Source organism: Canis lupus, chromosome 5, assembly GCF_011100685.1.
Source record: "Canis lupus familiaris isolate Mischka breed German Shepherd chromosome 5, alternate assembly UU_Cfam_GSD_1.0, whole genome shotgun sequence".
Classification (NCBI taxonomy): Eukaryota; Metazoa; Chordata; class Mammalia; order Carnivora; family Canidae; genus Canis; species Canis lupus.
In genome coordinates, this window is record NC_049226.1 from 53,146,726 (window position 1) to 53,163,456 (window position 16,731).

General features: G+C 37.2%; 1 protein-coding gene across 2 annotated transcripts in view; it reads left to right on the plus strand.

The window, feature by feature from the left end:
* The window catches only part of FYB2 (FYN binding protein 2), a 123,774-nt gene that overhangs the window by 103,769 nt on the left and 3,274 nt on the right, over positions 1 to 16,731 (plus strand). For both annotated transcript variants that reach the window (XM_038537418.1, XM_038537417.1), the window contains exons 16-17: positions 10,934 to 11,020; positions 13,787 to 13,868. In XM_038537418.1, the coding sequence (XP_038393346.1) occupies positions 10,934 to 11,020; positions 13,787 to 13,868 (169 nt within the window). The remainder of the gene's footprint in view (positions 1 to 10,933; positions 11,021 to 13,786; positions 13,869 to 16,731) is intronic.

Sequence of the window (16,731 nt, forward strand, 5' to 3'; positions counted from 1 at the left end):
TAACAGTATTAGGTGATTCAGAAATCACTGGAGCTTTGCAATCTGTTTCATATCTTTGAATCTAGAAACTTGAAACTCATTTCAATGCACACACAGTTATTTAATAACCTCTTAAGTACAAGGCAACATGGGGGATAGCAAGCACTGCCTGACAGAGCCTATGTTCTCAAAGATGAAATAACTATGATATAGCAAGAAACCATCCTGGAACTTGATGCCCCCTCTCTAGCTGCTTGTTATCTGTCCCTTCTCTTTCAACTAAATGGCCAGAAATAAAGGTCCCTTCTACTCATCTTTGATTCATTTAGGGTCACAAATCAGGTCTCAACTGGTACCAAAAGATTGAGATCATTTCCTGCATATTTTCAAACCACAATTCTTTGAAACTGGACCTCAATCACAAGAGGAAATTTGGAAAGAACTCAAATACATGGAGGATAAAGAGCATCTTACTAAAAAAAAAGAATTGGGTCAACCAGGAAATTATAAAGAATTTTTAAAATTCATGGAAACAAATGAAAATGAAAGCACAACTATTCAAAAGCTTTGGGATGCAGCAAAGGCAGTCCTAAGAGGAAGTATATAGCTATACAAGCCTTTCTCAAAAAACAAGAGAGGTCTCAAATATACAACTTAACCTTACACCTAAAGGAGCTGGAGAAAGAACAGCAAATAAAGCCTACATCCAGCAGGAGAAGAGAAATAATAAAGACTAGAGCAGAAATCAATGAAATAAAAACCAAAAGAACAGTAGAACAGATCAACAAAACTAAGAGCTAGTTCTTTGAAAGAATTAATAAGAATGATAAACTCTTGACTAGACTTATCAAAAATAAAAGAGAAAGGAGCCAAATAAATAAAATCATGAATGAAAGAGGAGAGATCACAACCAACAGAAATAAATAAAATCATGAATGAAAGAGGAGAGATCACAACCAACACCAAAAAAATACAAACAATTATAAGAACATATTGTAAGCAACTATATGCCAACACATTAGGCAATCTGGATGCATTCCTAGGGACGTATAAACTACCAAAACTGAAGCAGGAAGAAATGGAAAATCTGAACAGACCCATAACCAGCAAAGAAATTGAAGCAGTAATCAAAAACCTCACAAGCAAAAGTCCAGGGATAGATGGCTTCCCAGGGGAATTTTACCAAACATTTAAAGAAGAATTAATACCTATTCTTCTGAAGTTGTTTCAAAAAATAGAAATGGAAAGAAAACTTCCAAACGCTTTCTATGAGGCCAGCATTACTTTGATCCCAAAACAAAACAAAGACCCCACCAAAAAAGGAGAATTACAGACCAATATCCCCGATGAACGTGGATGCCAAAAATCTCACCAAGATACTAGCCAATAGGACCCAACAGTACATTAAGGATTATTCACCATGACCAGGTGGATTTTATTCCTGGGCTGCAAGGGTGGTTCAACATTTGCCAATCAATCAGTTGGATATACTATGTTAATAAGAGAAAGGACAAGAACCACATGATCCTCTCAATAGATGCAGATGAATGGATAAAGAAAAAGCATTCTTTCTTGACTAAAACTCTTCACAGTGTAGGGATAAAGAGAACATACCTCAATATCATAAGAGCCATCTACGAAAAGCCTACAGCCAATATCATTCTCAATGGGGAGAAACTGAGAGCTTTCCACCTAAGGTCAGGAACATGGCAGTGATGTCCACTCTCACCACTATTGTTCAACATAGTCCTAGAAGTCCTAACCTCAGCAGTCAGACAAAACAATATTAGATAAAAGGCATTCAAATTGGCAAAGAAGTCAAATCTCACTCTTCACAGATGACATGATACTCTATATGGAAAACTCAAAAGACTCTATCTCAAAATTGCTAGAACTCATATAGGAATTCAGCAAAGTGGCAGGATATAAAATCAATGCACAGAAATCAGTTGCATTTCTATACACTAACAATGAGACAGAAGAAAGAGAAATTAAAGAGTCAATCCCATTTACAATTGCACCCAAAACCACAAGATGCCTAGGTATAAACCTAACCAGAGAGGCAAAGGATCTGTACTGAGAAAACTATAGAACACACATAAAAGAAATTGAGGAAGACACAAAGAACTGGAAAAACATTCTATGCTCATGGATTGGAAGAACAAATATTGTTAAAATGTCTATGCTACCTAGAACAATCTATACATTCAATGCAACTCAATGAATTGGGGCACATGGGTGGCTCGGTTGGTTAAGCGTCTGCTGAGGGTCCTGGGATTGAGCCCTGTGTTGAGCAGGGAGCCTGCTTCTCCCTCTCCTCCCTGCTGTGCTCTCTGTCACTATCTCTGTCTCTCTCTCAAATAAATCTTTTTTAAAAATACCATCAACTTATTTCAGAGAACCAGAAAAGACCCTGATTAGCCAAAGGAATGTTGAAAAAGAAAACCAAAACTGGTGGCATCACAATTCCAGATTTCAAACTCTATTACAAAGTTGTAATCATCAAAACAATATGGTACTGGCACACACACAAAAAAACCCCACAGATCAATGGAACAGAATAGAGAACCCAGAAATGAACCTTCAACTCTATGGTCAACTCCTCTTTGACAAAGCAGGAAAAAATATCCAATGGAAAAAAGGCAGTCTCTTCAACAAATGGTGTTGGGACAATTGGACAGCCACACTCAGACCAATGAAACTGGGTCATTTCCTCACACCATACACAAAATAGACTCAAAATGGATGAAAGGCCTAAATGTGAGACAGGAATCCATCAAAATCCTAGAGGAGAACACAGGCAGCAAACTTTGTGACTTCGGCTGCAGCAACTTCTTACCAGATATGTCTCAAAAGCAAGGGAAACAAGGGCAAAAATGAACTGTTGGGACATCAAGATAAAAAGCTTTTGCACAGCAAAGGAAATAGTCAACAAAACCAAAAGGCAACCTACAGTATGGGAGAAGATATTTGCAAATGACACCACAAATAAAGGACTAGTATCCAAAATCTACAAAGAACTTATCAAACTCAACACCCAAAACCCAAAAAAATCTAGTCAAGAAACAGGCAGAAGATATGAAGATATTTCTTCAAAGAAGACATACAAATGGCCAACAGACACTTGAAAAAATGTTCAACATCACTGGGCATCAGGGAAATATAAATCAAAACTACAATGAGATACCACCTCATACCAGTCAGAATGACTAAAGTTAACAAGACAAGAAACAAATGTTGGTGAGGATTCAGAGAAAGGGAAACCCTCATACATTGTTGGTGGGAATGCAAGCTGGTGCAGCCACTCTGGAAAACAATATGGAGGTTCCTCAAAAAGTTGAAAATAGAGCTACCCTACAACCCAGTAATTGCACTACTGGATATTTACTCCAAATATACAAATGTAGTGATCAAAAGGGACACCTGCACCCCAATATTTATAGTGACAATGTCCACAATAGCCAAACTATGGAAAGAGGCCAGATGTCCATCAATAGATGAATGGATAAAGAAGATGTGGTATGGGGGCACCTGGGTGGCTCAGTGGGTTAAGTGTCTGCCTTCGGCTCAGGTCATGATCTCAGAGTCCTGGGATCAAGCCCCACATTGGGCTCCCTGCTCGGCGGGGAGCCTGCTTCTCCCTGTCTTCCTTGCTCCTGCTCTCTGTCACTATCTCTGCCTGTCTCTCTCTCTCTCTCTCTCTCTCTCAAATAGATAAAATCTTTTTAAAAACGGTATATTATACCTTTATATTATATTATAATATATATTATAATATTATACATATAATATATATACCACATATATTACTCAGCCATCAAAAAAATGAAGTCTTGCCATTTGCAATGATGTAGATGGAACTAGAGGATATTATGCTACATGAAATGAGTCAGTCCGAGAAAGAAAATTATCATACGATCTCACTTATATGGGGGAATTTAAGAAACAAAACTGGATAATAGGAGAAGGGAGGAAAAAAATAAAACAAGAAGAAATCAGAGATGGAGACAAACTGTAAAAGACTCTTAATTATAGGAAACGGGGTTGCTGGAGGGGCAGGAGGTGGGGAATGGGGTAACTGGGTGATGAACATTAAGGAGAGCTATGATGTAATGAGCACTGGGTATTACATAAGACTGATGAATCACTGACCTCTGCTTCCAAAGCCAATAATACATTATACATAAATTAATTGGATTTAAATAAAATTTTAAAAAATAAGTTAGAAAACACTGTCAGGTTTCAAATTCGACTGCACTTATTAGGTGTGTAACCTTGGCATTGATTAAACTCTCTGTACTACTAAAAAATAAATAAATAAATAAAAGTTCTTGGAAAGATGTTCTGAAGGAACTTAGAATGGCTAAGTAATAATCCATTGTGTGAATATGTATGTGTGTGTATACACCACTTCTTTTCCGCTGTTGTTATATACCACTTCTTTATCCATTCATCTATTGATGGACACTTGGGCTGCTTCCACATCTTGGCTATTGTAAATAATGCTGCAATAAACATAGGGATGCATATATCTTTTCTGAATTATTGTTTTCAATTTGGGGGCTAAATACCCAGTAGTGGAATTAGTGGATCATATGGTAATTTTATTTTTAATTTTGGGGGGAATCTCCATACTGTTTTACAGTGGCTGCACCAGTTTGTATTCCCACCAACAGTGCCTAAAGGTCCTTTTTCTCCACATCTTGAAGAAACACTTGTTTTCTTGTGTTTGTAAATTTTGTCATTCCAAAAGATATGAGGTGGTATTTCATTGTGGTTTTGGTTTGCATTTCCCTGATGATGAGTGATATTGAGCATGAATGAAAGTTTCATTCTTTTGCATATAGCTCTCCAGTTTTCCCAGCACCATTTGTTGAATAAACTTTTTCCCATTGCATATTCTTTCTTTCTTATCAAAGATTAATTGACCATATAATTGTGAACTTATTTCTGGATTTTCTATTATGTTCCATTGATCCATGTGTCTATTTTGTGCCACTATCATACTGTTTTGATTCCTATATGGCTCTGTAGTGTATCTTGAAATCTGAGATTGTGATATCTCCAGCTTTGTTCATCTTTTGTTCATCTTTTTAAAGATTGCTTTGGCTATTCGGGATCTTTTGTGATTCATACAAGGTTTAGCAGTGTTTGTTCTAGCTCTATGAAAAATACTGTTGATATTTTGATAGGGAATGCATTACATTTCTAAATTATTTTGGGTAATATGGACATTTTAAATATATTGGTTATGCCAGCCCATGAGCATGGAATATCTTTCCATTTGTTTGTGTCATCTTCAGTTTCTTTCATCAGTGTTTGTAGGTCTCTAACTACAGGTCTTTCATCTCCTTGGTTAAGTTTATCCTAGATATTTTATTATTTTTGTGCAATTATAAATGGGATTGCTTTCTTCATTTCTCTTTCTTCTGCTTCATTATTAGTGTATAGAGATGTAACAGATTTCTGTATATTGATTTTGTATTCTGCAACCCTACTGAATTCTTTTATCAGTTCTAGTAGTTTTTTGATGGAGTCTTTTGGGGTTTTCAATATAGAGAATCAGGTCATCTGCAAATAAGGAAAGTTTCACTTTTTCCTTAACAATTTGGATGTTTTTTTCCTGCATCTATTAAAATGATTGTATGGTTCTTACCTTTCTCTTATTGATGTAACATATCATGTTGATTGATTTGTGAATATTGAGCCATACTTGCATCCCAGGAACAAATTCCACTTGATCATGGTGAGTGATTTTTTTAATGTTTGTTGGATTTGGCTAATATTTTGTTGAGGATTTTTGCATCTATGCTCATCAGAGATATTGGCCTGTAGTTCTCTTTTTCAGTAGTGTCTTTTTTTTTTAATAAAATGGTCTTTTTTTAAAGATAGATTTTATTTATTTATTTATTTATTTATTTATTTATTTATTTATTTATTAATGAGAGAGAGAGAGAGAGAGAGAGGCAGAGACACAGGAGGAGGGAGAAGCAGGCTCCATGTTGGGAGCCCGATGTGGGACTCGATCCCCAGACTCTAAGATCACGCCCCAGGCCAAAGGCAGGCACTAAACCACTGAGCCACCCAGGGATCCCCTCAGTAGTGTCTTTATGTGGTTTTGGAATAAGGGTAATGCTGGCCTCATAGAATGAATGTAGAAGCTTTTCTTCCTCTTCTGTTTTTTGGAATAGCTTGAGAAGAATAGGTATTAACTCTTTGAATGTTTGATAGAATTCACTTGTGGAAGCTATCTGGTCCTGGGCTTCTATTTGTTGAGAGTTTCGTTTTTTTAGTTTTTTTTAAATCACTGATCCAATTTCATTGCTGGTAATCAGTCTGCTCAAATTTTCTATTTTTTCCTGATTCAGTTTTGGTACATTATATGTTTCTAGGAATTTATCCTTTTTTTTAGTTTTTTTTTTTTTTTTTTTTTTTAGTTTTTCCAATTTGTTGATGTATAAGTTTTCATAATATTTTCTTATAATCCTTTGAATTTCTGTGGTGTCATTTTTCCTTTCTTATTTCTGATTTTATTTGAGTCTTCTCTTTTTTATGAGTCTAGCTAAAAGTTCTTATCAATTACATTAGTCCTTTTAAAGAAGCAGCTCCTGGTTTCATTGATCTGTTCTATTTTTAATTTCTACATTGTTGATTTCTGCTCTGATCTTTATTATCTCCTTCCTTCTACTGGTTAGGAGTTTTCTTTGCTCTTCTTCTAGCTCCCTTAAGTGTAATGTTAGATTGCTTGAGATTTTTCTTGCTTATTAAGGTAGGCCTGTGATGCTATAAACTTCCCTCTTAGAACAGCTTTTGCTGCATCCCAAAGATTTTGGACCATTGTGTTTTCATTTTCATTTCTCTCCCTGTATCTTTTCATTTCCTCTTTGATTTCTTAGCGGTTGAACCATTCATTGTTTAGCAGCATGTTGTTTAACCCCATATATTTGTGTTCTTTCCAGATTGTTTTCTTGTGGTTGATTTCTAGTTTCATGGTGTCATGATCAGAAAAGATGCATGGTATGCCTTCAATATTTTTGAATTGAGACTTGTTTTATGGCCTAATATGTGACCTATTCTAGAGAATGTTCCATGTGCACTTGAAAAGAATTGTATTTCATGTTTTAGGATAGAATGTTCTGAATGTATCTGTAAAGTCCATCTGGTCCAATGTATCATTCAAAGCCACAGTGTCCTTGTTGATTTTCTATTTAGCTGATTTGTCCTTTGATGTAAGTGGGGTGTTACAGTCCTCTACTCTTGTATTACTGTCAGTTACTTTCTTTAGGTTTGTTATTAGCTGTTTTATATATTTGGGGTGCTCCCATGTTGGATGCATGAATAGTTACAATCGTTATATCTTTTTGTTGAGTCATTCCCTTTATGGTCATATAATGTCCTTCCTTATGTCTTGTTACAGTCTTTGTTTTAAAGTCTATTTTGTCTGATAAAAACATTGCTTACCTGGCTTTCTTTTCACTTCTATTTGCATGATGAATGCTTTTCCATTCCTTTACCATCAATCTGCAGGCATCTTTAGGTTTAAGTCTTTTGTTGGCAGCATATAGATGAGTCTTATTTTTTTTTTATCCATTCTATTACTCTGTGTCTTTTGATTGGAATATTTAGTCCATTTATATTCAAAGCAATTTTTATAGGTATGTATTTATTACCATTTTATTACTTGTTTTATGGTTGGTTTTGGAGGTTTCGCCTGTTCTTCTCTTGCTCTCTCCTGTCACAGTTTGCTGGCTTTTATTTAGTGATATAGATTCCTTTCTCTTTGTTCTTTGCATATCTATTACTAGTTTTTTATTTATGGTTACCATTAGGTTTATATATAACATCTCCTGCATATGGCAGTCTATTCTAAGTTGATAATTGCTTAAGTTTGAACTCATTCTTTACTCCTCTCATCCCCACATTTTAGGTATATGGGTCATATCTTACAGCCTCTTATTTTGTGAATCCCTTGACAGATTTTTATAGATATTTTTACTGCTTTTGTGCTTCCTACTTTTCCTACTTCTATTTATGGTCTTTGCTTTCCACTCAAAGAGTCCCCTTTAATAAGATTGGTTTAGTGGTCTTGAATTCCTTTAACTTTTATTTATCTGGGAAATTCTTTATCTCTCCTTCTATGCTAAATGATAGTCTTGCTGGATAGAATATTCTTGGTGGCAAGGTTTTGTTTTTGTTTTTGTTTTTTTTTTTCAGCACTTCGAATATATCATCTCACTTCTTTCTGGCCTAAGAAATTTCTGCTGAAAAGATCAGTTGATAGCCTTATGGAGTTTCCCTTGTATGTAACTGTTTTCTTTTCTCTTGCTGCTTTTAAAATTCTCTCATCACTACTTTTTGCCATTTTAATTGCTATGTGTCTTGGTGTGGACCTCCTTGGGGTGACTTTGTTGGAAACTTGCTGTACCTTCTGGATCTGAATGTTTTTCCTCCCCGTTTCTACAAGTTTTCAGCTATTATTTCTTCAAATAAATTTTCTGCCCTCTTTTCTTTCTATTCTTCTGGGATCCCTACAAAGTGAATGTTACCTGATGGTGTCAGTAAATTCCCTAAGTCTCTTTTCATTTTTCCCCCTCCTCTTTAGCTTATTTCACATTACTTTGTCCTCCAGATGTCTGATCAGTTACTCTGCTTCCTCTTGTCTATCCTTTATTCCATCTGGTGTATTTTTTAAAATATTTTATTTATTTGAGAAAGAGAGAGAACATGCACATGAGCCAGGGGAGGGGCAGAGAATCTGAGGTAGATAGACTCCACGCTGAGCATAGAACTTGATGTGAGGCTTGATCTCATGACTCATGCGATCGTGACCCGAGCCAAAACCAAGAGTCAGATGCTTAACCAACTGAGCCATCCAGGTAACCCTCCATCTAGTGTATTTTTAATTTCAGTTATTAAGTTCTTCATCTCAGGTTTTTTTGTTTTCTGTCTCTTTAGAAAGGGTCTCACTGAGGTCTTTCAGTCTTCTCAAGTCCAGTATCTTTATGACTATTACTTTCAATTCTCTATCATATGTATTACTTATCTCCATTTTGCTTAGGTCTGTTGCTGCGATTTTGTCCTGTTCTTTCACTTTGGACATATTCCTCTGTCTCCTATGTTGTCTCTTTGTGATTTTATGTGTTAGAAAAGTCATCTACATCTCCTGCTTTGAAAGTAGTGGCTTTATGCTTTATGAAGAAGTCCTATAGTGTCCTGCAGTGTAGTGTCCCCTGTTCATCAGAACCTGGTGCTTCTGGAGTCTCTCCTGGGTGTGCTGTGTCTTGCTATTATGTCTGAGCCACATTTTCCTTCAGTCCAGTCATCTGCAATGGTTCTCTACCTGTTGTAGGCAGACTTTGGTCCCTGTGTTACTAGTGGGCCAGTCTGGAGGTGCCTTGGGTTTGAGATGACTCAAACCAGGAGTTTGTTAGAGATGCAGTAGCACTGAACTGCAGGGTAGTTTCCCTGTTTTCCCCTGAGCAGCTTTCATTGGTGGGTGGGGCGTGCAGTCAGACCAGATGTCTGCCCCCAGGCCACTGCTAGAGCCACAGTCTGACCCCATGTATGATTATCTTTCCCTCTCCTAGAACAGGAGTCACTTAGCAGTGGTGCTGCCCCCTGTTGGGTCTGCTTGCACACTGCCAGGTTTGTAGCACGGGTTTAGTGCACTGGAGGGGCAGGTTCACAGAAGGCAGGCAAGGGTTGGTGCAGTGCCAGCAAGTCTCCCCAACCATGCACTTCAGGAGTGGACCTGCAACCTTCAGACTAAGGTAGGCAAGGCTGGAGGGAGCAGAGCCACAGAAGTGAATGGGGCAGGTGAACGGTGGCAGCAAGCTAGATGAAGTGTTCACAGCACTGGTTTGCATAGGTGTCAAGGCTGGGAGGCAGGGGAGGAAATAGTGCCTGCCCGCTCCTTTGTTTCTGAGGAAGATCCCTGTCCCTCCAGTGCCTGTTCTTTTTTTTTTTTTTTTTTCCAGTGCCTGTTCTATTAGTAAACAACTCTCCCTCCTGCATGCCCCAGGCATTTTTCAAACTGCTGCTTCTAGGCTGTATCTCTTTGGAGGGGCTTGTTGTGCTCTCCCTTTAAACAAGGACTCAACTTCCTCTGGTCCTCTTGGCTCTCCCAGACTTGAACCTGCTGATTTTTAAAGTTCCAGATGTTAAACCTCACTGATAAGAACTCATGAAATTTGGCCCCTCTCTGGTTTTTAAAGCCAAATGTTATGAGAGGGGGTTGATCTTCCCTATGCCTGAGGTGTCTATTTCTTTCCTTTCCATGCCCACAGCATCCCTCCCTCCTATGTATAGTTCTAAGTGTCTGTTTAGCTCCCCACAGTGACTCTGCCCTTCCTACCTTCTTCAGTATGGCCTTTTCTCTACATTTAGCTATGAAGAGTCTGTTCTGCCAGTCATCAGATCAAGTTCTGGGTTATTTACACTTATCTGTTATCTAGTTGTATCCATGTGATGAAATGAGCTTAGGGTTTTCCTACTCTGCCATCTTCCCCAGCTCCTCCCTGCATCTCTTTCTACTAATGCTAAACATGAGATTTGTCTTCTCTCAAAGTAATGGTTAATATTATTTATGTTTTAAAGGTATAGAAACTGAGGCTCAGGAAGGGAAATGTGATTATAAGCAAGCTGATTTCTTACTTCTGGTTTCAAATTTGGATCGCCACACATCAGAGATCAAAAAACGATGGCCTGTGGGCCAAAACAACTGGCCATTTGTTTTTGTAAATACAGTCACAACAGCAGAGTGTAGTAGTTACTACAAAGATGGTATGGCTTGCAAAGCTTAAGATATTTACATTCTGGTCTTGACATAGATTATCCAAATATACTTCTAGAGGATGTTTTTAAATTTTCTGTAAAACAAACTATCTAGATAGTACTGATGTTTTCATAAATGTCTTAGTTCATATTTACTTGCTCAAAATATCTTTCTCCTCAGTGATGAAGATAAACTAAAAACCTGGAAGCCCAAGTTTTTGATGGCAAAGGAAAAAAAAGGGAGAAAAGATGCTGAAGAATCAGAAAGGTAGGCGCACACATATACTTAATTACAGCTTATCTACTGAAATATATACCTCTTACTAGCTGTGTGACTTTAGGCAAGTCATTAAATTTGTCAGGTTCCTTATCTATAAAGTGAGAATAATAGGGCAGCCTGGGTGGCTCAGCGGTTTAGCGCTGCCTTCAGTCCGGGGCGTGATCCTGGAGACCAGGAATCGAGTCCCATGTCAGGCTCCCTGCATGGAGCCTGCTTCTCCCTCTGCCTGTGTCTCTGCTTCTCTGTGTGTCTCTCATGAGTAAATAAATATTTTTTAAAAATAAAAATATAAGAATAATAGCACCTCTATCACCGTATAGTTGAGAGGATTAAAAGAGATAAAGAATATGAAAATGTAAAGTGCCACACACATTTCTCTTCATTATCATCATCCAGACTTTGGTGGGGATAGAGAATAAAGAAAGATTTCAAGACAGCCATTATTTTTTTTTTAAGATTTTATTTATTTATTCATGAGAGACACAGAGAAAGGCAGAGACACAGGCAGAGGGAGAAACAGGCTTCATGCAGGGAGCCTTATGTGGGACTCGATCCCAGGACTCCAGGATCACGCCCTGGGCAGGCACGAAACTGCTGAGCCACCCAGGGATCCCAAGACAGCCATTATTAAATGATGAAAAAACTCTGTCTTCCTTTAGGCTGTAAGAACTTTTCCTCTACAGATGGAACTTACATTAATACACCAATTAGAACTTAAGTTTTGAGAAACTACATGAGAAATCACATAACAAGACTAATTTCCCAAAACATAATTCTAGTTATGACTACATTAGTGTTAGAATTTTAAAAAGAATGTTTTTTAATCAACTCAAGATCAAACTTTCATTCTTGTGACCCAGGTTCCCAGGTGGCTGTTGGGGGAGATGATGTTTTTATGGTCTCAGATGGTTACTGTAATCTGTGCTCTGGAGGACAGGGCACAGGATCTGAGGCACTCTTAACAATGGTCTTGGGGAAATCCTTGTCTAAATAGCCATTGATCTGGGAACACTGTGTGATCTGTCTGCTTTGGGAAACTTGTCTAGAAAAGTCCTAAAGGGGAATCCCCAAACAGACATCTATCTCTACCATATTTAAACTCAGAGGATGGCACAGGATGGGCTTAGACCTGATGTAAATTACTTTTCCCAAGATTGAAAGATGTATTCACAGACTAAAATAGCATCTCTCCACCTTAAACTTCATACTTTTACATAGCATAGCAAAACAGTTTCAAGAGAGAAAGTATCAGTGAAATTTTTGACACTCCTCCACGAAATAGGTTTAGTACTTTAATGTACACATAAGTCTTTTCAGGAAAAATTTTCTAGTGCTTTATTTCTTAAACATTGTAAAACAAGTATTATAGTTTACTTTTACTTTCAACTGAGTAAATTTTAAAATGTGATATTGGGGTTATCAGTTTCCTGTAGATTAATGTATCAATTTCTATGTGCTTTTTGTTCATTTTTAAATGGTTTCTACCATAACTTATTCCACCAACAAGAAATGCTTTGTATACTAGTTAAACCCTTTCATAATCCTTTTATGAATCAAAGATCATGACAAATTTTCAGAGAAGTTGGGGAAGGATATCCCAGTATAAAGGCTTAGAAACAATAGCTCACTTTCTAAGATGTTCCAAGACTTAGACTTGTGTGTGTGTGAAGCTGGAAAGGTAGATTAGGGCTAGCTTATAAAATGCCTTGTGTACCATGCTAGTATCTTATGAGCACTAAAGACAAATGAAAGGTTTTAAGCAAAATAGTGGCATTAATTACATTTTAAAAGGTAACTCTGGAGGCAGGTATGCAGATGGATTTGAGGAAGGAGAGGAAGATGTTATCTCAGGTAAGAAGTGGCTATAATAAAAAAAAAAGTGGCTATAATCTTGGGACAGAACAAAAAAGATGCAGGAGGCACTTCTGAATAAAACTAACAGGACTTGCTTGGCTTTTCTCCATTGATATATTAAACAGCTAAAAAAGCAGCACCAACCCCCAAGTGAAGTGCAAGAGGGAGGAAAAGGGGGAAGAGTGTAATCAGCCTCCACTGTATTTACTTTTATATGCTGACAACTTTGTACTTATTTTGTGGCATCTTGATGTTCTTCATCTGATTCTTCTCCAGAATCATTCAGCAAGCAGTATTCTGATTGAAGAACAAAGACTTATCATTTTTAAAACAAGTTAATTATATTTTGAACCCTGATTCATAGGAATCTCTTGTTTAAGTTGCTTAACCAATTTGATTTTATTCCAAATTAAGATCTTGGTATCCAGAAAAAAACCACAATCTTTTAAAATTTTTTTTAAGATTTTATTTACTTGAGAGAGAGCATGAGCGGGGCGGGGGGTGGTGGTGGAGGGGCACAGGGAGAGGGAGAAGCAAGCTCTCTTCTGAGCAGGGAGCCAGATGTGGGGCTTGATCCCAGGATCCCAAGATCATGACCTGAGCTGAAGACAGATGCTTAACTGATTGAGCCATCCAGGCGCCCCCACCACCTTTTTAATTATAGAAAAAAGCAATTGGTATTACTTACTCTGTTGAGTTGGTCTGAATATTACACTTTGCTCTAATGGAAGTATGTGTGTATCTATATAATTATCTACAAAGACATCTATATAGGATTATATATGTATGATTTTCTCCAAAATATTGTGAAGTAGAATGAGTTTATACATTTGGAAACTTAGAGTTTTATTATGGTACATTTAACCTGACTTGCATATTTTTTGCCACTTTATCTCTTAGGCATTTCTTTAGAACAAAGAAGCAAAACTTAGAAAAGATGAGAATGGAAAAAGAAGAAAAACGTTTTAGAGAACAATTTGAGGTAGGTTCTCCTCTGAAGGTTAAAATTAAAAACAGAAATTCCTAACTTTTAATAGTACTAAAGATCCTACAAGAGTGTTGTACCTCTAGCCTCTGGAATAGAAAGGACCCATGACTAAACAGCTGATGGTTTTTTTCCTGATGCATTTCTATCTTATCCTGCCTTTATACAGGCTATCCTCTCTGCCTGGAAAAACGCCTTAGTTATTCTTAAGGCTCTTTTCAAATGTCACCCTCTCTTCCTAAGAAAGGAACTTAGCACATTTTATCTGTTACACACGTATCTTTTTTTAACACTGATGAGTTATAACAAAGCCTGTGTATGTGTATGTATTCTCCACTGAACTCAAGTCCTAAGTAAAAATTTTTGTCTCATTCAAGTTTGCTCCCCAGCTCCCAATAGATCTGGACCCACAGTGTTCAGTGAGTAAATGAATTAGATAAATGAACAACTGAATGAGTAAATGAAAGAAGCAGTATCTGAACCTCCTTGACTACTTCTGTCATTATGAATCCATTAAGGAGTATTTCCTTAATTCCAAGGTTCAAACAGTCCTGCCTTATAATTTCATAAAGAAAAATTAAGAAATATACTGAATAGCTCCTAGGTCCCAGATACTGGATGAGAGACAGAATGTGGGCATCCTGCTTACAAAATTTGTCCAAGTCGCTACTATTCCCTATTACCGAACGGATAAAGATTGTGTTTCTTCACATGACATATAAGGCTCTTCATGTTATGACTTCTGCTTATCTTTCAGGTTTTATTTCCTGCCATTCTTCACCTTACACTTCAGTCTTTGGCAACAAACTACTTATAGTTCTGTCCCTTCAATGAACATGCACTTCAGTCCTGCTGCTATTTATTCCCTTCCTCTAGGCATTTACTTGGTCTGCCCTACCTGTCTGGTGATACTCTTGCTACTTTTCCCCATCTGACTAGCTTTCATTCATTTATCAACACCCAGTCAAGGCATCTCTTCTCCTCCAGGAAGAATGACCTCATTAAGGAAATTGCCCTTCCTCAGTATACCTCTATATCTGAGCCTATCAAAAGCATTAACATTATTGCAATTATGTGTTCACCAATAATATTATGAGCTCTTAGAGAACACGGTTGTCTTACTTTTATATCCAAGTGTAGAGCAGAATAAAATTACCTTTGTAAATGTCCAGAATGTTTTTGGATTGAACTAAAAAAGAATATACACAAATCCTTCATAATCATTAATAACTCTTGTTTTGGACCAAAGCTGATAAGGACTTATATCTAGAAATCATAATATGATATTACTTACTGCAACTGTGATATTAGTTTAATTGAAAAACAATAGTGTTGGGCAGCCCCGGTGGTTCAGCAGTTTAGCGCCACCTTCAGCCCAGGGTGTGATCCTGGAGACCCAGGATCGAGTCCCATATCAGGCTCCCTGCATGGAGCCTGCTTCCCCCTCTGCCTGTGTCTCTGCCTCTTTCTCTCTCTGTCTCTCATGAATAAACAAAATCTTCAAAAAGAAAAAAGAAAAGAAAAGAACAGTATAACAATTACTTGCTGAAAAGACCCTATATTCCCTCTAGGACTTCTCTCACTTTGTCACTGTCTCATATTTCATGTGTATGGTTCCATTCTTCCTTACTATCTGTGGTGGATTTTCCTTATATATCATTAGAAAAACTATGCCGTATCAGTAATTTTTATTCAGCTCACATCACAAAAGTTTAGTGCCTCGTTTGCGCTAGACTTTGAGAATACAAGGATGAATAAAACTGTCTTCCACTTTCATTTTATAAGATACTATGTATAAAATGCTGTAATAGGAGTATACACAAAGTGCAGTTAAATAGAAAAACATACATGGTAGTTGTGAAATCTCCATGTGAAGTGGTTAGAGAAAAAATTATTTCAGGCAGAGGAAACCATATGAGCATAGGCTTGTAAATATAAAAGGTACCTGGTGTAATCAGGATCATGAGGTAGCTTGATGTGGCTTCATTATTGGGAGAGAAATGAAAGCATGGGAAATGACAGTATGCAAAGGACCTTGAATGTCAAGCTGAGAAATGTGGATCTTATCATGAAAGTAATGAAGAATCTTTAGAACTTGACAAAAAGAAAGTGACCTGATCAGATTTTCATTTTAAGAAATCACTGTATTCATAGTGAACGATGGCCTGGAAAATGGTAAGAAATCAGCGAGAAAGCTATTACTTTGTTAGACAAAAGAAAAATCTATCTTGTGGATCAGATCCCATTTGGTATAGAGTGATATACTTTATTATCTGAATTCAGCACACTTCTGAGAGTGGGAGGAGGCATACCTAATTCTAAGTATGTATAAATACAGATACTAGGTATAATAAGCAGGCTATCCTGAGTGGAAGGAGATGTCTGGCCATCCTAATTTGGTTAACTAGGTGTCTATAAATATAAGCCAAGTATTCTGGAACTTTTTCTGGGTCAAGAGATATCAATACATTAGAAGGTAAAAATGTATAGGCTGGCTAGTTTATCACACAGAAAAAACTTCCCTTGAGGCCATAAATTAAATTTCTCATCAGTTTTTTCACAAATGCCTGTCTTTGACCACAGGAGAGTGGGAACTGCTCCTCCCCCCCTCCCCCATACCTACTACTTCACATATAAGCCCACAGAGAGAGGAAGGGTAGAAAGAGTACTAGAAATGCTAGATATGTTAGTACTAGAGTACTAGAAATGCTAGGTATGTTAGAACATTATAAACTCTAAAGCACTCCACAAAGAGGATTTCTATTTCCCTCTTACTTTTCTGAGTTTAGTGGTAACTTTATTACTGCAACAGCTAAAATACCATCCATGGAACTTAATTTATACCCATGTTACAGATGTC